The 23405-nt window shown below is 46.1% G+C and overlaps 1 protein-coding gene across 1 annotated transcript in view; it reads left to right on the top strand.

Annotated features, from left to right (window-relative positions):
* Man1c1 (mannosidase, alpha, class 1C, member 1) overlaps nt 1-23405 on the top strand; it is a 125533-nt gene that overhangs the window by 45713 nt on the left and 56415 nt on the right. Inside the window, exon 2 of the mRNA XM_013035740.1 lies at nt 9035-9131. Within this exon, the coding sequence (XP_012891194.1) occupies nt 9035-9131 (97 nt within the window). The remainder of the gene's footprint in view (nt 1-9034; nt 9132-23405) is intronic.

The raw sequence follows: 23405 nt of genomic DNA, 5'->3' as shown, positions 1-23405 counted from the left end.
GGCCATTTTAACCAACTTTATTTTTCACATCACAAGCACTTCTAGATAGACGTTACAAGAAATTATGAGAGTCAGAAAGTAGAAGTCAACAAGAAGCAAAAATAAAAGACACTAAACTTTTCACTGTCAGACATAATCACTGTCCATATTTTGGTGTATTTTCTTCTGGTTCTTTAAAAAGAAAACATTTACAACAACATAGACCCATGAACTTCATGCTGTGTAATTTGAAATCTTTTCTACTGAATTATTATAATGATATAATGAATATTGTAAAACTACCTTCCAGTAAACATTTGAAAACCGGTTTTGTTTTGTTTTCTGAAGCAAGGTCCTACTGTGTAACTTAGGCTGGCCTTGAACTCTGAATTCTTATGTCTCAGCTTCTTGAGTGCTGGGTTTTTAAGCATGTGTTATATTCCATTTAAAAACAATTTTTCTAGATGTACTTATGATCTGACTTGTTTAATTGAAACCTCTTTGTATACCTACTTAAATTTTAAAAAACTAAAATAAAGTTTTATATTTTAAAAGATTAATATTAAAAATTTAAAGCCTTAGCATAGTTATTTCCAAATGGAAAAATATCCTGTCCAGTCTATAGAACTATTCAAATCGAGGTAAATAAAGCATACCTTGAGCCACAAAAATAGAATTGTCAGGGCTAGGAAGGTGGCTCAGTGGTAGAGCGCTTGCCTTGCATGCCTGAGGCCCTGGGTTCGATTCCTCAGCACCACATAAACAGGAAGAAAAAAGCCAGAAGTGGTAGAGCGCTAGCCTTGAGCTGAAGAGCCGAGGGACAGCGCCCAGGCCCAGAGTTCAGGCCCCACGACTGGACCAAAAAAAAAAAAACTAGAATTGTCAATCGTGTTACTTTTATCTCCCCAAGTAAACTACTATAGCATCACAGGATTGTTTCATACTTGCCTAGTCAATAAGTTTTGCAGTGGTAAGAAAACAAGCTGTTCTGCTGTAGTCTTTATTAATATTAACATATTCGTAACTGCTAGATTTTTGCTAGCAATTTCTTAGAGATGACCTAAGATGTCCACAATGACATTATTTTATAGTAAGTCCAAACTAGAATTCATCAAAATGTTTAATTGTATAGGAGAAAGATTAAGTGAATAATGGTCTACCTACTCGGCATTATATAGCTATTATGATGAGGTTTATAAGGTATTTGTAATAAAGTTGAATATGTTTATGTCATAATTATAGGAAGAAACAAAGATATATGAGTAGAAAAGAATGAAAGAGAGCTGAGAATGTGGCTTAATGGTAGAGTGCTTGCCAAGCATGCGTGAAGCCCTGGATTCAATTCCTCAGTACCACATAAACAGAAAAGGCCAGAAATGGTGCTGTGACTCAAGGGGTAGAGTAATAACCATGAGCAAAAGAAGCTCAGGTACAGTGCTCAGGCTCTGAGTTCAGGCCCTACGACTGGCAAAAAAAAAAAGGATGGAAGAAAGACATCAATGCTGTCCTTTGTAGAAGTAATAACAGTAATTGTGGATGTTATTTCTGCCCCATGCTCCATCTCAGCATCACGCACTGCACTGCATGTGTTTTTCCCTCATCCTGGGGTTTCTCAGGTGTTAGTTCCCCTTACCTTGGATCTTTTCAGCCTTTTGTTTCCACTCATGACCTTTCTGAAGAGCAAAGAGTTAAAGTTGTTGATGTTTCTCCATTAGTTGTCTGATGTCCCCTCATAGTCCAGTTCTGGAGGTCCAAAATCCTGCAGCTAGCATTTGCTTCTGTGCTGTGTCACACCATGGTAGAGAAATTGATAGGAAAAGAGGCTTATGTTGAAGAATGAGGTCACATGGAGGAGAAGAGAGTGAGTCAATGAAGTGGAGCACCATTTACAATAACATTTTCTTAGCAGTAAATCTATCCCCTGTGACCTACCCCACTCCCAGCAAGACTTGCATTAATCCCTACCTAGGGTGGCACCTCAGTGATGAATCATCTCCCACTTCTCCCACCTCTTAGAGGTTGCTCCTCACCTCAATACCATTACCTTGGGGATCCTTCAGCCTGAGGGACAAACCACACCAAAGCATTGCAAAGGAAATGTTCAGCAGAGAGGCTAAGGACTCAGACCTGAGCTCAGGAGAAGGGGGTGACCCAGGAGTGGGGAAAGAGGATACTGGGAGGCCAAGACTCTAGAAAATTCATGGAACCACAGCAGGAGCCTTTCTTATATCTTTTTCTTTTCTTTCTTTCTTTCTTTCCCCCTCCCCAAAACAGCCTCAAAACAGCACTGAAGATGTTAATAGAATTATAAGAGGAGAAGCCACAGTTGCAAGTTGCAGATTTGTTTGCTGGGCTTGTCGTCTTAGAGGACAGGCTGATAAAGTGGAAGCGAGGAGCCAGCCAGTGTTTGAGGAATTGAGTGTAGGACAGCTGGCAGAGAACATGATTTGTCATAATGTATTAAAAAATTGAGGAAAATAGAATTCTGTAATGGAGAAATTTGCATGAGAATGTCATTGACCTCCAGCAAAATTCCCTACTGGGCTTTTAAAATACTGATCCAGATTTGTAGAAAAGTTGTAAAACTGATCTACCATTTACCATCCCCAGGTATGGCTACTAGCATTTTACCGTCTTTGCCTTTCTTCCCCTCTTGTACTCACTTTTCTTACACATACACACACACACACACACACACACACACACATACAATCATGTATATGCACATGTTGTTTTCTGGTCCATTTGAGAGTACATGGCAGACATAACACCTTATAACCCTAAATGTGTCACTATGTATTTCCAAGAAGATAGCAACACTTTTCTACCTAACCACAGTGAAGCTATTACAGCCAGAAAATTGGCACTGATAAGAAGCTGCTCTCCGTTCCCTGGACCCAGTGCTCCCAATAATGTCCTTTGTAGAAGTAATAACAGTAATTGTGGATGTTATTTCTGCCCCATGCTCCATCTCAGCATCACGCACTGCACTGCAAGTGTTTTTCCCTCATCCTGGGGCTCCTCCGGTGTTAGTTCCCCTTACCTTGGATCTTTTCAGCCTTTTGTTTCCACTCATGACCTTTCTGAAGAGCAAAGAGTGAAAGTTATTGATGTCCCTCCATTAGGTTTGTCTGATGTCCCCTCATAGTCCAGTTCAGGTCAGGCATTTCTGTTACACGTATCCCCAGAGTTATGTTGTTTCCTTCTGTGTGTCATGTCCGAGGGTGGATTGATAGCCATCCCTTTCCACTGATGGTTCTTAAGTATATATGATTATAAATAAATTACAGCCTTATTGAGTTTTAACTCACAGATCATAAAAATCTACCTTCTAAAAGTATAATATTCAATGGTTTTCATTATATTCAGTGATAGTCACCATCATAATCAATTTCCCCCCAAAATCCTCAGACCCATTGATAGTCACTCCTTATCTCTCCTCTCCTACTTCTTGGCACCTGCTCCTCCTGTCCTGGTCAGCTTGGATTTGAGGCTTCTGTGACTGGCTGTGTGCACTGTAGCATAGTGTCTGAAGCTCTTCCATGTTGTAGCATGTGTCACTACTGCATCCCTTTTATGCCTAATAATAGACCACTAGTGCAGTATATCCTGCTTTCTATCCATTCAGCAGTCAATGCACAGTGGGATTGTTTGCACATTGGGCTCTTAGGAGTGGTGCCACTGTCTGGCACCATTTGTGTACAAGGCTTTGTGTGGACATAGGTTTTGTTTTGATTGTGTCAGGGGTTCTCCAAGATCCCTCCTAGACTTAGTGGGTCACTAGGCTTTTCAGGACTCAACACACAGTCCTATCCTCAGTTGTAATTTATTATAGTGAAAGACACATGGCAAAATTCACTAAGGGAAAAATGCATGGGCCTAATTCTAGAGGTGTAAGTTCCAGAAGTCCCTTCCCAGTGAAGTGGCACCAGATGGACTTAATTCCTACAGTGTTGAACTGTGGTGGTGTGATTAAGATGTCTACCCGGCAAGCTCTTTAGAAACATTAGGGCCTCATTGGGGGCTGGTTACACAGGTACCGTCTGCTTGATGTGTACCAAAATCCCAGTCTTCTAGAAGGGAAGCCACATGTTCAGCGTAAGCCATGTCTTGGTACAGACACTAACAGTGAATCACCCTTCTCAGTTCAACACTAGGGGAAAATACTCATAATTCCCAGATCCCAGTTGAGGCGATCTTTGGCAAGCTGGCCTTCCTGAAAGAAGTCTCAGACCTGCTGTGCTGTCTCCTGCACCAGAACATACCTGGACTGAAATTGCCATGTGGCAGCTCCACGCGTAACTCTTTGTTGTAGCATGTCTACCTGCTGTATCCATTCCCTCCAGCCATTTCTGAGGGGTCCACTTTCTACTAGCCAATGCTTTTTATTTTCTCTTTCTGATCCTAGTGGAATGAATAGGTTTTTAAGTTAGTGATCTGTAAGTATTTAGAACAAAAATGGTCCATAGGCTCAAAAACAGATTCTTTAAGAAAATCATGCCTATCTAACCCTTTATTTTCCTATAAAAATAAAAAGGCAATTTATTTTTTCTATACTAGTTGTACCAGGGCAGGATGTTTTTGTATTTCAGCCTTGTCTTTTACATCATCTTCATGTACAAAAGTGGAGACACAAGGTTTCTGATTACTTGGCAGATCTCACTTCAGGATGATAGTGAGAGGAGCTCAGCTTAGGAGTAAGACTCCATCTCCATCTCAGCCTGGACCTGTACACTTCTGCCCCAAATTGAGGGTGGGAGGCCCCAGTGGCAGTTCATTAAGTTTGCCCATTACCCACAGCAGACAGATGCACATGAGCTTGATGCATGAGCCTGACAGCATGTGGGAGAGGCTGAATCCAACAGGGTGGAAGTTATTCAGGAGGAATGGCAAGTCCACAGCCACAGGGTCTATGGCTCATCCACTTCTGTGCCCTTTCTAGCCTACTCAGAAAATTAGGTTGCCTACCAAAATGCCCTGGAGACACAGGCATGCCCCTTTTAGCCCCTCTGGCTTAGAAGCCCTCCTCTCTGATTCTTTTTTTTTTTTTGGCCGGTCCTGGGGCTTGAACTTGGGGCCTGGGCTCTGTCCTTGAGCCTCTCTGTGCTTAAGGCTAGTGTTCTACCACTTGAACCACAGCACTACTTCTGGATTTTTCTGTTTATGTGGTACTGAGGAATGGAACCCAGGGCTTCATGCCTACTAGGCAGGCACTCTACCACTGAGCCACTTTCCCAGCCTTCCTCTCTGATTCTTCACCTGCTTTTTCCTACACTGTGTGTACGTGCATGGTTGACATGGTCTTTCAGCCATGGGTCAGGCTCCAGAGCTAGTTTTCATGTCTATTCTTACATTCATTTAGCAAATATTAATGAGCACCTCTGTGTGCCAGTGCCTTAATCTGTGGAGGGCATGCAGTGGAGACTGATCAGGTAATTGCAGTTATAAAAACTTGACCTTAGGCACTATGCCACTGTACATCAGGAATGTGGGTGGGAGTCTAGAAGGAGGGCTCCTTGCACTGCTCTTTCGCTGGAATCTGAAAGAGATTGTACAGTTGGCTAGAGGAGAGGGCAGATCTAGGAATGTGTGTCTCCCAGTTCCCCACAGCTGCAGCCCAGACTGTGGCTGGACCTCAGGAGAGGACACCTGGTTGATGCTTTCTGGGCTATGTTCAGAAGTTAGGGGAGTACTATTTGTTGGGTGGGGAGGGGTTCCCTTAGCTATCACCTGGGCTGAGTACCTCTGACCCAACTGGGACAGCACATGGAGACAGCTCTTAGGGCCTTCCAAGTTCAGACTAGAAATTCAGGGAATAGTTTGTGCCTTGGGCTGCTTCCTCCCCCTCTGCCTATGTGGAAAAGAAGCCATGATCCAAACATCTCCACATCCCTCTAGTGATTCTCATAATTACTCTCAAACACCCACTTCTCTCTAAGTGGGGGGAGGCTTCAGGATAGGATGAGGCATCATATATACCTCAGCTCCTTTGTGTGCTATTCATGCTCTGAAAGCCTGCTGCAGTCCCCCAACTCCACCCATACTTGCTTTTCTCTCCCAGTCCCACCCCAGATGAGAGAGACCTGGGAGGAGGCCAGTCTCCCTCAGATACTTATTCCCAGCAATTTTTTCTGTTATTGCCAATTGAAGATAAATTGAAAATAGCAGAGAAATGGAACCCAGACAGAGACCTGAGCCAAGCTCTTGTCATGTGTTGCCATGACATTTGCATGTGTTGCCATCCAGGCAAGTGTGAGGTGGGCTCTGCTGCCCTGGGAGATGGAAGAGCAGGTCCCCAGCCTCGTGCTGCAGCCCTGAGCATGCTTGTTCCAGCTTAGAGCGCCTGTTTCACCATCCATGAAATGGGAGGGTTCTGTTATTTCAGAGTTCAGGCCTCCTGTCACCTGTCCACCTGCTCATTTTGGCTACAGCAGCAAGTGTAGCTGTGTTCACTGACCCCATGTGCCTGGAAGAGATGGTTTGCAAGCCTGGGTACCAGGAGTGGCCATGTTCTTAGAAAGAGTGTACCAGCGCAGGAAGCACAAGCCAGGAGTCAGGAGGAGAAGAGGAAGATGAGGAACAGAAATTGGAACTATAGATTGAGTATTCCTAATCTGAGATCCTAGGCACTCCAAAATCTGAAACCTATGGGCAACATCGCCCTACAAGTGGAGATTTCACACCTGGCCTCACCTCACAAGTAGTAGGTAAATGTAGGTGCACTAAAAATATTGTACAAAATTACCTTTAGGTTATGTGTGTAAGGTATATATATGAGACATAAATATATTTTGTGTGTAGACTTGAGTCACTCTTCAGAATATTTCTTTGTGAACATGCAAATGTTCTAAAATAAAATTTGAAATCCAGAACACTTCTGGTGACAAGCATTTTGGAAGTGGGGATACTAACCCTGTACAGTAAATAGAGTGGTAGTATGTATGCTGAGTGCGGTGGTTTATGCCTATAATCTTAAGCTACTCAGAAGGTAGCGATTGGGAGGATAATGGCTCCAGCAAAAACTTAGCAAGAATCCATCTTAAAGAACACACAGGGCATAGTATACATCCGTAATCCCAGCTACACAGAGGCATGGATTGGAGAATCACAAACTGACATGGACCCAGGCCAAACCCACAAGACACTATCTGAAAAAATAAATACAGAAAAAAGGCCTGGAAGTTGGGAGTCAAGTTTACCTAGCAAACACATTGCCCTGAATTTAAAAAAAAGAAGGGGTGGGGAGAAAGTACTTCTCAGATGTGGCCCCTGGACCAGCTATATCACATGGAAAATTGTTAAAAAGGCAAATTCATGAGCCCTGTGGGATCAGAAGCCCAGGGATGGTGCCTGTGATCTGTTTTCCCAGCCCACAGTGATTCTGATGCAAGCTAATATTTGAGGACTGATAGGATAGAAGGACTTGGGAGAAAGATCAAAGAGGAAGGGGGAACTAGAGTTTACTACTGTCTATTGAAAGTGGGCATTTTCGTGTGTGTGTGTGTGTGTGTGTGTGTGTGTGTGTGTGTGTGTGTGTGTGTGTGTGTGTGTGTGTGTGTGTGTGTGTGTGTGTTGAACTGGAGATAGTAGTCTCATGGACTTTTCTGCCAAGGCTGGCTTTGAATCATGAACCTCAGATCTCAGACTCCTGAGTAGCTAGCTGGATTATAGGTGTGAGCCATAGATGCCTGGCTCTGCTTGGTTCTTTTTTTTTTAATTGATCATGGAACTTGAACTCAGGGCCTGGGAGCTGTCCCTGAGCTCTTTTTGCTCAAGACTGGCTCTCTACCACTTGAGCCACAGCTCAACTTTTGGTTTTCTGGTGGTTAATTGGAGATAAGAAGTCTCATAGACTTTCCTGGGCTAACTTCAAACTGTAGTCCTCAGATTTCAGCCTCCTGAGGAGCTGGGATTACAGATGTGAACACTAGCCCAGCCTGAGGTTATTTTATGGAAACTATTCAGGGTTATGGCCCTCTCATGCCTGTTAAAGCTGACTTCAACTGAGGCAACTGAGTCCCAGATGTTTAGTTCCATGTTAGAGTCACAGGGATGGTGGCAGCAGTAAGTTAGAACTCAAGCCCCACTGTCCCAAAGCCTGAGTTTTCACCAGGTGGTGCCCTCACCCAGCTCCCCTCACCTGAGCCTCCACTGCATACCCAGCTCCCTCTTCTGTCCAATCAACACCAGATCTGTGCCATGCAGCCTCCCATGGAAAGAGGGCACACCATTAAGCAAGTCTGGGAGACTGCAGGGAAAAGAGAGGAGGTGGGTGACTGTCATCCTGCCTGTCCCCCAGCTTTCAGTGCCAAGTACACCAGCAAAATGCTGGTGTTCATACAGGATGACGGAGCTGTCTTTATGTAACAAGAACACACAGGAAGATGCAGTTCTCAGCTACTCAGTGATGGCTGCATATGCCAAGTCTTGTATAGGGTGTCATGTGGGGAAATGAGATGAAAGGCAAGTGGAATGGGTGGCCCCAAGGAGCCAACAACAAATAACATTAACTAGCTTGAGTGCCAGCTTGCCTGGGCCACTGGAGCAGATCAGGGTAGTGCAGAGATTCGATCAGTATCACTAGGAATCAGACCTAAAACCTTGGAACCAGAAGATGTGGGCTCATTTTCTGGCCCCCAGACTTCCTAGGTCACCACATGTCTGACTGGCTCCTTACATATAGAACAATTCATAATACTTGCTTGGAGATTGTTCTATTAGATGCTAACAAATCCTCAATGATTTTGTTTCATTCCCATGAGAAGATGAGGCCATAGCAAAGCAGAGAAGGCTGCATGGAAGAGGTTGATTGTCACTTGACACAAGGATGGAGAATATTTAGTTAGTGCTTTGTGTGTCTTCTCTATGAAATTTCTGGATGTGCAATGTTATTGAAGGAGAATAGCTTTCACACAGATCTAGCTGTGTGCATATAATTACATGAAAGCAAGTTGCCTTCCTCAACAAGGGGAAATTGCAAGAGGATTTTTAAGCGGGCAGAGACTGTATCATCAACAGGGTCTCATGAAAGCCTGACCTCTGCTCTTTCCCGCAGATGATGCGCTTCTCCTGGCAGAGCTACCGGCGATATGCGATGGGCAAGAATGAGCTCCGCCCACTCACCAAGGATGGCTATGAGGGCAGCATGTTCGGTGAGTTGGCTACCCCTCTCTACCCCTCTGGTGGCCCAATACAGTTTCATTTTGTGACTTTTTTCACCCTGAGCTGAGACCTGGGGCTCCTGGGGCTGTGGTCCTCTAGGCTATTGCAGCTTCCTAGACTTGGGGGACCCAAGTACTTCTCTAACCTTACAGATTTCTTGGTTACTTACTTTTTAGAGTGCAAAATTTGGAAATGTGTTTAGGGATATGAGGGAGAGAGATTGCAATCAGAAGAACATAGGAATGTAAGTCCACTCCTCTGGGTCATGGCTGTTAAGAGGATATCAGTGTCCAGGAGGCTGGTGAGCCACTGCCTTTAGAATCATGGGGTGCATCTCTGGTGCTGCCTGGCAGATGACAGAACCATCACATGTTGCTTGATGCTTTCCCGTGGCCTCACCAGCTGCTGCCTTTGCCCCTGTCATCCATGGCATTCCCCAAACTCAGAGCTTAGAGATCCCCTCTCCGCGTCTCCCAGAGACTGAAGTGATGTAAACACCTAGCCTCACATTCAAATGTGACCCCAGCCAAGGGGCCCACTCCTGCTCTGCAAACTGCTCGTGGGAGAAGATACTGGATAGCCTGACTGAGCCTACCCTGAGTGGTGAGAGTCCATAGCCTCTGCCCCTCACTCCGGGTGTTCGGTCTCCTGGAGTCGGAACAGAAAAGATAAGTATGAGGTGAAATCTTCAGGAAAACCTTAACGGCAGGTTGGTCCTGTGTGTGGACGGCCCCACTCCAGGTATCTGGGTTACAAGAGAGGCCTGCGGACACCCCCGCCTCCCCCATGAAAGCACATTAACCTTCCTTCCCGGGTGGTGCATGACTCACAGGCGAGTCAGGGGCATGGGACATGAACTTGGGTAGCTTGATCTGTCTGACTATCCTAGGCATGCAGGGGGAAAGGAAGTGTTAAAGATTGTAAACCAGGCAAAGAAGAATTTGTTATGCCAGGTGGATGTTGCCACTTGGACATCTTTGCTCTTTCCTTCTGTGGACTTTTTCTCCTTTTATATATAATTTCATGTCTTTTCCCTTTTTTTGGAAGAGGGCTTAACTTAAATCATAAGTATTTCCCTAAGTCATTTACATTTTTCATAAATAATATTTTTAAAAATTAAAAAAAAGCTGGGCGCCGGTGGCTCACGCCTGTAATCCTAGCTACTCAGGAGGCTAAGATCTGAGGATCACAGTTCAAAGCCAGCCCGGGCAGGAAAGTCCGTGAAACTCTTATCTCCAATAAACCACTAGAAAACCGGAGGTGGCGCTGTAGTTCAAGTGGTAGAACGCTCGCCTTGAGCTGAAGAGCTGAGGGACAGCACTCAGGCCCAGAGTTCAAGCCCCACAACAACAACAAAAAAAATTGGGATAGGATTTTGCTTTATTGCCCAAGCTGCTTTCAAACTCCTAAGTTCAAACCATTCTTCTGCCTCAGCCTCAACGGTAGCTGGGACTACAGGTGAGTACCACCATACTCACCTCATATTGAATGTTTTTCAGCTTTCAATGATTGGACGTGGCATCATTATTTAACCATTTGTTTATGTCGGGCAGAGGTTTTTTTTCCTAGTTTTTGCTATTTAAAATAATGCAGGAAACCAGGTGCTGGTGGTTCATATCTATAACCCTAGCTTCTCAGAAGGCTGAGATCTGAAGATCACAGTTTGAAGCCAGTCTGAGCAGAATAGTCTCTGTGAGATTTTTATCTTTAATTAACTAGCAATAAGCCAGAGGTAGAGGTGTCACTCAAGTAGTAGAGTGACAACCTTGAGTGAAAAAGCTAAGGGAGAGCATTAAGCTCTAAGTTCAAGCCCAGCACAAATACATAAATAGGTAGATAGGTAGGAGATAGATAGACATACTCAGGAGTTACCACTTTGTAAGTAAAGTTCTATTTGAGGGTAGATTCCTGGAGAGGGATTCCAAGTTATATGGAGTAAGAGATGTTTCTTAACCTTACATACAAAGTGTGGTTCTTTGTTAGGAGGCTAGCTGCCTTGCCTGCCTGGGACACAGACCTGTGCCACACCTCCCTCCATACCAAGTGAGTGACTGTCAGGCCTGCCCAGGCCACAGACCTGCTCCACATCTCCCACACCAGGGAAAGATGCCTAGTATAGAGCTCATGAAGGTTGTTTGGCTACCACTGTAAAGGGTAAACTTAGCAATTTGCCAATGCTTGGAGAACTTGTGGACAGTGGGGAGGGGTGTCTCGTTCTGACACTTCACAGCTTAGACATAACTATTGTTCAATCACAAGAAACCCTTCTGTAAGCTTGCTCAGGGCCTGAGATTTAAATCTCAACCCTTCAGGCCCTTCCCAACCCTCAGGCCTTGTGGAGTATGTAGGCTGCTGAGATGCTGGAGAAAACCTAGTCCTTGATTCAGAGGACTTGGCTTAAATCTTCATTCTGTCCTAAACTACATGGCCAAATCCAAGACACTTAACTTCGTTGGGTCACTTCCCATTTGTCCTTCATGTTGAGGTTACTATGAGGATATAAATGAGAGTGTACAAACATGAAAAGGCCACCTACACTTGAGTGATTTAAGATTTTCCTTGTGATTAATGAGGTTAACAGTTGCCCTAGTGAGCTCTTGTAGCCTCTGCAGTGATGAGGTTTGTCTGAGCCTTTGGAGTGTCCTTAGGGGGCCCTGGGGCCTGCATCCCACCTGGCTGTGAGCAGGGAGCCTCCTTAACCAGGTGAGGGATCTTTTGTATCTTTCGCTAGTGTGCTTGCTGGGGCCAGTCCAGGGGCTGCCGCTGGAGATGTAGGGGCAGGCCACATAGTGAAATTCCCACGTGCCTACTAGCATGGACACTGGTACTTCTCTGGCATTCTCTAAATCTGTGCAGGGTTCTCGGAGAAGGGCAAGTAGAGCTAATCACAAATGGGTGGGAATAGTCCTTATTGGCTTACAATTCTGTGTTTCTGGAGCCAGACTTTCCTGCTTCCTGCTGTGTAAAGTGGCACTAACATAGCACAAGAGTCCAGCCTGTGCACTGACACAGCTGTCGCTCCAAGGTGGTGGCTGTGACTGTGGTTAATGCAGAGCTAATAAGAGCAGATAGGGACTCATTTTGAGGGCCTGCGAGAGACTCCAGCTAGGTGGACTCCAAGGATAGAACAAGGGGGCTCAACTGAACCAAACATCCACACTCCACTTTTCTTCTGGACCTGGGTTTCTGGGTAGCAGCACTCCTACACTCTGCCACTGCCATCTGTGAGCTCATGCAGGCTGAGCCCTGCACACACAGATGCCTTGGGGTGGCAGCGCCCTTCCTATCTCGGCTGAGTCCAGGGCATAAGGAGACACCCTGCACAGTTAGACAGGGCTCTTGCAGCCTCATACATGGGGGAAAGTAATGGGTTCCGCTGGTGCTTCTTTTTGCTGAGACTTAGAGAAGCTGCAGCAAAGGCTGTCAGGCTCTGAGCTGTTCTCCTTGTATGGCCTTTCACCAAGTTGAATCCCCCTCTGGCCGCCTATTGGCCTTCCTCAAATCCATTCTTACTTTGAGGACCAGCCCTGGTGATGAGGTTTCTGACAGCCAGGTTTTGTGTCTGAAGCATTTCAGCATGTAAGTAGCTTCCTTTTACTCACATTCAGCTCAGCAGGCCCTGTCAGGAAATGTTCCCAAGGCCCTAGTGACCACGAGCAAAAGAGACAACATACTCCTTGCCTGTGCCTCGGGCCAAGACAGATTTCTTTTTCTTCCTCTGAGAGTTGGCTTTGAGGACAGTTGGTATCCAGCTGGTCTTGGTGTCCATTTGAGCCTGGGAAGCCTCAGGCTGTGCAGTGGGCAGGGTTCTTGGGCCTCTGGTGATTATAGAAGAGATGTGGAAGGGCTGGCCTGGGCCAACTCACTCTTAATATCAGAGGTCAGCTTGCAGCATGGGTCTGTGGGAGCAGGGCTAGCAGAACCAGTGGCCATTATAAAGCTGCCATAAAGCAGGCAGCTTGCTCAGTGAAGCCAAGCCTCCCACTGTCAAAGGGGCAGACACCTGCTCAGAGGAATTGAGTGTGGTAAGTAAGCTAGCTGAGGAACCTGAGCTGTAAGACCAGAGGGCTAGAATTTCCATGCTGCCTTGGTGCTTACTACCTGTGTAAGCTTGGGCAAATTTCTTAATCTCTCTGGGCTTAGTTGCCACCCATTTACAAAGTGGGGCAATAGTACTAGTACATCCTTTGCAGGATTGCTTTAAGAAGGAAGTGAGTTAATCCCTATGGAGAGTTGATGCTCATGCCTGATCCCAGATGGCCTGCTGCAAGTGTCATTGTAACCTGGAGATGCAGGGCCTTTGGATCAGTATGTGCCCATTCCATTGTCCAGGGCATGCCCAAGTCCCCAGACCCAGGAATCCATGTGAGGACTGTAGGCTAGCCCACCCAATCCTCCCCATCCATCCTGTCCAGTCCCCCAGCTCTCCATGCCATGGCAGAGATTGTGTGTCGGCAGTCCACTGGTCGTCAGTGTATCTTTCACTCCTTCATTTAAGCAGCTGCCTGGGCATTTTTAATTGGGAAGAGTGGAAAGGCTTGAGCAGGTTGCCTCTGACCAACCTAAGGGTCTAGGACAAGTAGCAGGTGGCTCCTTACATCAGTATTCACAGACACCCTGAAAGTACTTAACACCCATCTCTCCAAGGAGCACAAGCCATGCGGACTCCATTTTCTTATGGTATAGAGGACACTGTCATGGGGTCCAGAGGATTGATGACACTGGAAGGCCCCTTTACTGAGGGGGGAAGGCCCCCCTCATTGGGGGGCTCAGTCAGGGGAAGGAGTTGCCTGGAGTAACACAGCATGGTCACTGTAGATTAGGGACTTAAACTCTGGTGCACTTTATCACTCAATCTGAGATGGCCAAATTGCTGGGTCACCAGCAGGAATGGATATTCTCAGAGATTTCATGGAACATTCTGTCTTGTGAGGTGTGTGATTTGAGGGTTAAACTGCCCCCCGTACATACATCATTCCAGCTCTACAGCCACCCTGCTGTAAACCACCATGCCCCCCATCTCCCAGTGTGACCAAATATGGTGGTCATCAAGAAGGAAGCCAGGGCAGAGGGCCATACTCAGTGTTGTACCTTCTACTCTACTGTCCCCTGTGTTCTGTCTGTAGTCTGCACCTACCACCCCTCAGTGTCATTATTAGGCATAGCTGAGTATTTGGAGTTCAGACAAAAGATTCAGATTCCCTTGCCATCCACCCTAGGAAATCTGCCCAGTAAAAAACTAAAAACAGGGGCTGGGAAGGTGGCTCAGTGGTAGAGTGCTTGCCTTGCATGCATGAGGCCCTGGGTTCAATTCCTCAGCACCACATAAGCAGAAAAAATCGGAAGTGGTGCTGTGGCTCAAGTGGTAGACCACTAGCCTTTAGCTGGAGAGCTGAGGGACAGCACCCAGACCCAGAGTTCAGGTCCCACAACCGACAAAAAAAAAAAATACAAAAAAAAAACAACACTTGAACATTATTCCATCCATTGCCAGCAAACTGAGAACAAGGATTTGAGAGGTAGGCCAATCAGTTTGGATCCAGCTCTGCCACTCACTAATCACATGTCCTTGTGTAGTTTCTTACCTGTCTGTATCTGTTTCTCCACATTTTCAATGGGGATGAATTAACTTCACCCTACAGCTGGAAAGCACATATAAAGTTGATGTGTGTTAAATACTGTTTGGTACCTGCTCCATGCATTCATCCAATGTAATATACTGTCACTGTTCTGTTTGTTCATTAATGAGAATAACTATAGTCCAAGAAGAGAAGCAATGTCCGGAACATAGTAGGCTCCTGACAAATGTTGGAGGATGGATGGGTTGCCTGCTTCAGTTTCTGCCTGCCCTGTTTCGCATACGCCCTTGGTCCCAGCTTGGGTCTGCTGTCTCATGTCAGCTGCCTTGAGCTCCTGCCACAAAGTACACTTAGCATCAGCAAACAGACCCTGCTTGCTCAGCATCTCTGACTCCTGGGCATCTTCTCTGTGGAGGATGTTGGTAGTTGCGTGGGGAGAAGCATATCCCCCTGCTCCAGGCTGGTCCCAGGATGACCATGAGAGCCACAAATTGGATTTGCCTCTGCTTTCAGATCCCAGATAGAACTGCCAGCTGAATCCCTGTTCCAAGGGATGATTTATGGCCTTGGGTGAGTTAAGAGGCAAAATGAACACCGCATGATTTTCACATCACAGGCTGGGAATGTTTGGCCTTGGCAGAGAGAAAAATCATCTTTGCCTTGTAAACGGAGCAAATATGATGTTGAAGAGGGAATAAATTCAGGCCCCAAGATGTCATTTTCACTATTGCTTTTGAGTATTTGACTTAGTAATGCCTTCTGCAGATTCTCCACCCTGTCCTGCGTCCCTCTCTCTCTCTCATATACACACATACACCAATCTTTTTGGTTCTGTTTATCAGTGGAAGTCACTCTCCTAGTATCTCTGTACTTGGGAGCAGTAGTCTTTGTCAGCTAGTTTGTGAAAAACACCCAGATTTCTTTGGTGCGTTATCTGAGTCTGTTTTGGGAAGCACCGGTTTATTGTTTGCTTGTTTTGGAATGATACAGAGTTTGAACTTAAGGCCTCATGCCTGCCAGGCTGGTATTCTACTGCTGAGATATGTCTCCTGCCCTTTAGTGAGCTGATTATTTTTTAGATAGGCTCTTAGTTTCTCCCCAGACATGCACCTGGGCCAACATCCACCTATTTTCAGCTTCCCTTCATAGTAGGTGCATACCATTGTGCCCATCTCTAGGTTGGACATAGGGAGGAGTCTTGTGAACTTTTCTGCTCAGGCTTGCCTTTGATCTTTTCTGCTCAGCTTTCCAGGAAGCTAAGATTACAGGTGAGAATCATTGGAACCTAGCTTGGATATAGCATTTTTTGTTTTGGAGTCATCTGGGTTCAAATCCTATCCCCAGCATTTGCTCACAGAGTGAATTGGTCAAGTTGCCAAGTTCCCTTGAACTCAGCTCACTGCTCTGTGAAATGAGAGGGTTGGCCCTCAGTGAGTCTCATCCTTCTCAGTGTTTCTCCTTTGGTTAACTTATCTGGTGAAAGAACCACATCCACTTTTATGAGATGGGGTGGGGTTGGTTTTTATAGTTTTTCTTCTTGGGGGGAAAAACATTGACAGTTCCTGGAAAATCAGAGTGTCAGGCTGTGTTGTGCACCAATTCTGCTGGCAGGCTGTGGTGCACATTCCCAGCTCAGGCTTTGCTCTGAGAAAGAGCTGTCATCAGTTTCGCAAGTATAATGTTGTAATCCTTGGTTAGATGGGTCAGGTTTCAGGACAGCCAGCAAGCCTTCCCAGCAGTCACATGTTTGGGAACCCCAAGTGTTCCATCCAGGGGCCAGAGTGGGTAAAAGTGCAGAAGAAATTAATTAGAAGCACTAGTCACTGGCTGACGGCCTTTGGCACCAGGAGGGTAATTGGATAAAAACTTTAACCCCTACACTGAAGGCCAGGCAGGAGCTGTGATTGCTGTGCAGATGCTGCTCCCTGCAACCTGGAGTGACATGTGCTCCATCTTTGGCTACCTTCTGATTACTACCAGTGTACCTTGGGTCACCTGGCTGGTTAGCAGAGCATGGTGCTCTTGGAAGGTAGCCTGTTGGGTTTTCCTGCTCTGACCTTGCCTGGCCAATGGCACCACCACTCTGCACTCTCCCCTTCAGCAAGCTTTCTTCCAAGCAGCTTCTAATTAAGATGCATCTTGGCCTTTTTCTTTTTTTTTCTTTAAAAAGCCTTCCCGCCAGCACAGAGGAGAATTAATTTCTCTAGAAAACAGAATGGCAGGTTGTTGTAGAAAAAAAGAAGAAAAGAAAACTCAGGCAAAAGGGCCTCAGGTTCATGTCCTATCAGTGATGCCAGCAGCCTCACGCGCTAACAGCATCCTCCTCTAGGCCTTGCTCTGTCTCCCTTCTGCCATGGGTCTGGGACTCATCATTGTTAACTGAACTCATACTCCCTCCCCCTCCTTCTCTCCCCTTCCCTCCACTTCCTTCCCTCTGTCCCCCTTCCTCCCTCTCCCCTTCTTTCTCCCCCTCCTTCCCTCTCCCTTCCTTCCTTCTACCCTTTCTCTCTCTGGGCTATTGATGGTTCTCTTAAAATCTGAAATTTTAGCAACAAGTTTTGTAGCTTGAGGTGGGGGTGGGGCATGTGGAGGAATGAGTCAGGGTGTCTATTCCCAGAGCAGTTGCTGGCAACCAGTAAGATGATTCATATTGAAATTGACATTCCCTCCTGGTGGCAGTGTGTTCCACCCACTTTCCAAAGACCTTTCTTTCCTTGGAAACAAGGCTGAGCAACCAGCTCCCTCTCCTCTCACTGCACCATTGGCAAGTGCTTGCCAAATTTTGTAGCAAGTGCTGTGACTCATAGGTATGTGGATTCGCAGAATTGCAGCCTGGCACTGCCTGTTGGGTTCTGCCAGCCATCTATCTGGTCAGGTGCCTGGAGATAGAACATTGGTAGAGAGGGGCAGGAACTCATCTGAGGGAAGCCTCACAGCCAAGATTTGAATTTCTATTTTCTTTATCAATTGCTTTCTTAAAAATTACTTTTAAAAGAGTTGAGGTGTAGCTTACAAACCTTAAGTGCATAGCCCAGGGCACCATACATCTATGTCTGTCTCTAGCTAGATTGGCCGGTTCAGAGCACTTCCTGTACATGGTCACATCTGGTCTTTTATAGCTGGCTACTTTCACCAAGTGTAATATTTCATGATTTGTTCATATTACAGCTTTCTTTGTTGTCAAATAATATTCCATTGTATAGATACCACATTTACTCATGCTTTCAGCACTCAATAGACATTTGGGTTGTCTTTTTTGCTATCATGAGCAGTGCTGCTATGAATATTCATTTATAAATTTTGTTTTACAGTTGTCATTTCTCTTGGGTATATTCCTAGGAGTGGAGCTGCTGGGCCCTATGGTAACTGTACCTGAAAACTTTGGAGGAGCTGCCAAACTGTTTTCCCACCACAAGTATCTGATGATGATGAGCACTTTTATACATGTTTTTTGGTGGAATGGCAGTCAGGATGTAGGATCATACACAGGATTTGAGTTGCTGGGTCCTACTGTTTTTAGGTATATTAAGCTTTATTGGGAATCTGCCAATTTTCCAGTGTGGTTAAGCTTATTGGTACTTCTGAAACTATGTCTGAGAGTTCTAGTTGCTCCATTAACCGTGTTCTTGGTCAGCATGCTTAACATTAGCCTCCTGCCATACACCCCCCCCAACATTCAAAGCCCCAGCTCCGTGGAGCTGCCTTGTACTGCCTGCTCTGTCTTAGTCTGCAGGGAGTCCCTACACTTCCTGCCTTTACTTAGGGGTGAATTGGGACTCCTGTGCTAATTGCCTCCACTGCTTCTCGTCTTAGCAAGAGCTGTCAACAAAATCCACTTTCACCACCCCCTCCACATCACCTCCCCTGTGCCTCTCAGTCCATCCCAGTTGTGACTCGAGAGACTTCAACTTCTTCAGTTTAGGGACTAGGATTTTTAATGAAGAAAGGTTGACTTGGGAATTCGGAGTCAGTCCTGGTTCTACAAATCTTGGCTCCACCACTAACTCAGTGGGTGGGCCTCATTTTCCCTCCTGTGGGATGGGGATGGTAATACTTTTGCCTAGGATTGTTATTGGTTCACAGGCCCTTCATCTGACAATAACTATTAGGGGCCTCCCCTAGTTCAGACTCTCTTCTAGACACAAAACAAACATCAAAAAGTGAGGTAGACTCCCCATGTGCCTCCCTAGCTCGTGTAGACAGGCACCAGGAACTCATAGTTTCAGTTAAGTTCACACCAAGGGCTCTTCAACTTATTCTTGGAGAGGAGACAGCCTCCTCATTGAGCCCAGAAGTATAAATGGACAGCAGAAGAGAGAGGTCATGGCACAGAAGCACATGTGCAAAGACCCAGAGGGGAGAATGGGCAAGACAGTAGCCCCACTGGGTCTAAAACATTGATGTTGCACATGGTGTGAGTGTATGCGACCGTGAGAAGAGCATATCTATGCGCATACAAATAGGGTCTCAGGAATGCAGTTCTCAGCATTTCCTTTCTCCCAGGCCCCAAGATCTAGGAGGCCAGGCTTCTAGTAGGTTTGGGGCACCAGGTCCCCCACCACAATGGCAGGGAATTTCTCTAGGTTATTCTAGGTTCTAAAATTGTAAGTGATATGTCAGTCTGATGGAAACTTTCCAAAAACTCCCCTCCCCCACCAGGTGATAGGTGCATCTGAACTCCTAGAAACAGATGGGGCAGGGTCTTGGACAATAGGTTCTTGGACCAGCCAGACCTGTACCTTGAACTCATAAGACTGAACTCTCGAGGAACCTATGACCCTGCCTCCTGACCCCTTAGGTTCTACCACCCCTGCCACCATTGTGCCATACTTTGTCTCTTGATCCTCCTCAGGTCGCCATGGTATCCCTCTTCAACTCTCCATTAGAGTTGATGTTCTTTGTTGAGATTATTTTTCTGCTCTTTCTTTACTCCACTACCCTCGTGGTTCAATTTCCTAACAGTATTAAGTGCCTTTGAGGCTGCAAGTTTTGGGGGGACGTGTGTCTAATCACAATTGCTGGATTTCTCATTAAGACTCCCAATTCAACTTCTCAAAATGTGGCTTCTTGCCAGGCCAGTGGCTCACACCTGTAATCCTAGCTACTTAGGAGGCTGAATCTGAGGAGGTTCAAAGCCAGCCTGGGCAGGAAGTCCGTGTTATCTCCAGTTAGCCACCAGAAAAAGTGGCACTGTGGCTCAAGTGGTAAAGTATTTGCCTTGAGCTGACGAGCTGAGGGACAGTGCCCAAGCCCAGAATTCAAGCTGCATGACTGACCCCTGCCCCCCCCCAAAAAGAAAAAAGTAAAGTGGCTTCTCTGTATCTCGAGATCAAATTCCCATATAACATGTCTTATTATTGCCAATGACAGCCTGCTGCAGCTGAGCAGGCAAGGAGGTCTACAGTAGAGGCAGAGAGGGTCACAGTTGTCCCCAAGAAGTGAAGTGAGACACAACTTTCTCTTCCCCAACAGCTCAGCTCCAGTCCTCTGCAGCAGACAGAAGGGTATCCACGCTCCACAGACTGTTCTCCAAGCATTACCAGTCAGCATGAGAACCATGCAGAGATCAATAGGAATTGTTGAAAATTTCTGAAGAGAGAGCCTGGGGAGGACAAAGAAACCCGGAAGTGTGTTGTCAGCACAATTTGGTGCTAATGTTCAAGGTTTTTTCCCTTTCTATCATGTCTGAAAGGCGGTTTGAAATTCACTGCCCTTGTTTTTTGTTTTAATGACTGGATAAGGCACAATTGCATTTTCTCCCCCAATAACTTTGAATTCTGGGAATGGACCATGTGGGGATAATTGCTGTTGTCTGATCCTCCCTTTCCATGGTCATAGAACCATTAGAATGGAGGAAGGGAGCCGCCGTGGCGCAGGCTTCTGCCTGCATGGCCTCCCCGTGGAACACTGCTCCTGGGGTAGCTGTGGCCTAGAAATAGTGTGGCTTCCACTCTTTGATGAGTGACTGGCAGTGCTTGGGGATGTGGCAGGTATGAATTATTGTCTTCATTCTTAGTCTGTTGCTCAGCTTTATGCTGAGTCCCTACTATGTGTGCAGCTCAGAACTGGTTATTCAGTGAGTATGAGGGTGTGACAAGTGAGCAAGTCACAGTGGAACAAGTAGGCAAGGCCATCTACTTGTGCCACAAGGCAGAATGTATGCTGAGGGCCACATCTGAAAACCTTTCAAGAATCTGAGGAGACCTTATATGCTTTGCTTCCTGAGACTGTTGTAACCTTCCCATAAAGCTTCCAGTTTCACTACTGGATGGTGGTGGCATTTGGAGGAGCTGTTTAGGAGAGGATGCATTCTTCAATATCAAGGTTGCTTGGATAGTAGATTCCAACAGCTGGCAGTGAAATCTGTTCCAGGTTAGAAGATGGTGTAGGCCAAGCTTAGGATTGGAGGCCCAGGGATACAGGTATAAGGGAAAAGGCTTCTGAGGCCCAACACCAGCCACACAGCCCTGTGCAAGGCTGGCATTTCCATTCGTCATAGGCCTGGACACATAGATTGTTTTCATGTTATTTATTTATTATTTTTGTGTGTGTGATGGTCCTGGGCCTTGAATTCAAGGCCTGGATTCTGTCCCTGAGCTTTTTTGCTCAAGGTGAATGCTCTACCACCTGAGCTATAGCTCTGTTTCTAGCTTTTTGGTGGTTATTTGGAGATAAGAGTCTCATAGATTTTTCTGTCCCACCTGGCTTTGGACCATGATCCTTAGCTATCAGGCTCCTGAGTAGCTAAGATTACAGGTGTGAGCCACTGGGGCCCAGCTCATTTTTATTTCTTTTAAGATCAGAAGAACAAATATAATAATGCATCCAACTGGGATCAGATCCATCTTTATGCCAAAGCAATTGTAAAAGATACTTTTTATTGTTTTATGGAGGAAAGGGCCTGCAAAGGCAACACTGCCAGGGCCTCAGGAAGTCATGAAGCAGCCCTACATCTGGTCTTGTCTTCCAGGGAGCTCCCCACTCCCCTGCATTGCCCAGAAGCTGGCAAGCAAACCCATAGATAACTTGGGCTCATTGTCTACATTGACTTCAGTAGGAAGAAAAAGCATGATTGCTGGTGCCTATCTGCCAGCATAGGTACCTCCTTTTCCTTCTATTTATTCCTTACTATCACACTTGGAGGTGGTATATTGTAACAAACAGAGGCTCTCCAAGAAATGACCTGCAGTAGTCACGTTAAAGAAGCAAGATGCAGGGCATCCCAGGTGTGTTTTTCCCTTCAGAGCCAGGCTTCTTGTGTGAGGCAAGGGCCTCCTGTTTCTTTTGTTTTGAGCAGCACCCTGAGGTAGTATTTGGGGGCATCCGGAGGAGGTAGCTGTGAAGGGCAGAGGAGGGTCTGCTCCGTTCTCTTGACACTGCTTATCCTGGCCCTCGTACCCCTCTTCCCTACAATACATTTTAAAAGAAAATCCCAAAATAGTTATGTTCCCCATACCATGGGTGACAAAATCCCAAACTGTCACATGGAAACTGTCACATGGCGCCCACCAGTGTAAGAGGCTGTCTTTGGTGGCTGCTTGGGAAGAATTGCCTCTGGAAGGCACACCGAGAAGGCTGGCTGACTTTCCTGTTCTTGCCCCAAGCAGACATTGGGGACTTTATTTCTCCTGTGTGTGGCTTCATTAAAGGGCCTTGAATTCCCAGATCCAGATGTACAAAAGCAGAAATTTTCTAAGCTCCTCAGGTTCTGGCAACTGTTGTATCTTTCTCCCCATCTTTAGGGAGCAAAGCTGGGCAAAAACATCGTGATCCACTGACTGGGGAGGGAGTAAGGTAGTCCTGGCGATTTGAATCAGCTATGTCAACTGGTTAGAAGAGAAAGCTTTGGCTTTCTCTTTCTCTCTGGTGAACCAGGTTTCCTGTTTTATGCCTATCTTTCCTGGAAAGAGAGCAATTGGAGTATCTATCTCCTAGGATGGTTGTGAAAATTCAATTAGTTCATATATTATGAAAGGCTTAGAATAGTATGGAGAAGGAGCAGCTTCTGATAAATGAATCATCTATTTATCATCATCATCTTTGTCATTAATATTGTCTAGGCTGCTCACAGAGGCAGGAGAGTTGGGTCACATCACTGCTGTGCAGTTACTGCCTGTGTGACAGCTCCTTCCCCTCCCCTCCCTAGGGACAGCCTTGCTATCCTCTAAGCCCAGTGGAGGCATGGATGTGTCCTGCATGACTCCTAGTTGGACCCCAGCATTTCTGGGTCTGTGAGTCTGGAGGTAGCCCAGGGATCTGTAGTAAAGGTTGAGCCTATATTGATGCTGTGGTGCACCATAGGTGATAGAACCAGAGTAGGATCGCAGAGCAGCCCCCTCAGACTCTCCATGAGCCCCCTATCCCTCTGTGCTAATGCTGCCAGAGTGAGGGTCTGCTCTGTGGGCTCTCCCAGCTCAGCAGAAAGACAGTAGTAGCTTGGGAACAACTATGTGGCATGTGGATCCGGCTGTCTAAGGGTTTTCATTCATCAGGTGTTTTGTGAATGTGACATTTGCAGATGACAGGAAGAACTGTTGAGGATGAGGTGTTTTCTTCTGGCAGGGCGCTACTTAGGGGCTATCTTAACCTCAGGTAATGCAGGTGTAAGTGAATGTGAGCCCCACCTTTCATGTAGCCACCCAAATGATTTTCTTTTCTTTTTTTCTTTTTCTTGGTCATGGGGCT

The sequence above is a fragment of the Dipodomys ordii genome, unplaced genomic scaffold, assembly GCF_000151885.1.
Source record: "Dipodomys ordii isolate 6190 unplaced genomic scaffold, Dord_2.0 Scaffold6, whole genome shotgun sequence".
Taxonomy (NCBI): Eukaryota; Metazoa; Chordata; class Mammalia; order Rodentia; family Heteromyidae; genus Dipodomys; species Dipodomys ordii.
Note: the sequence above shows the minus strand (reverse complement) of the source record. Positions and strands in the feature narration are given on the sequence as shown.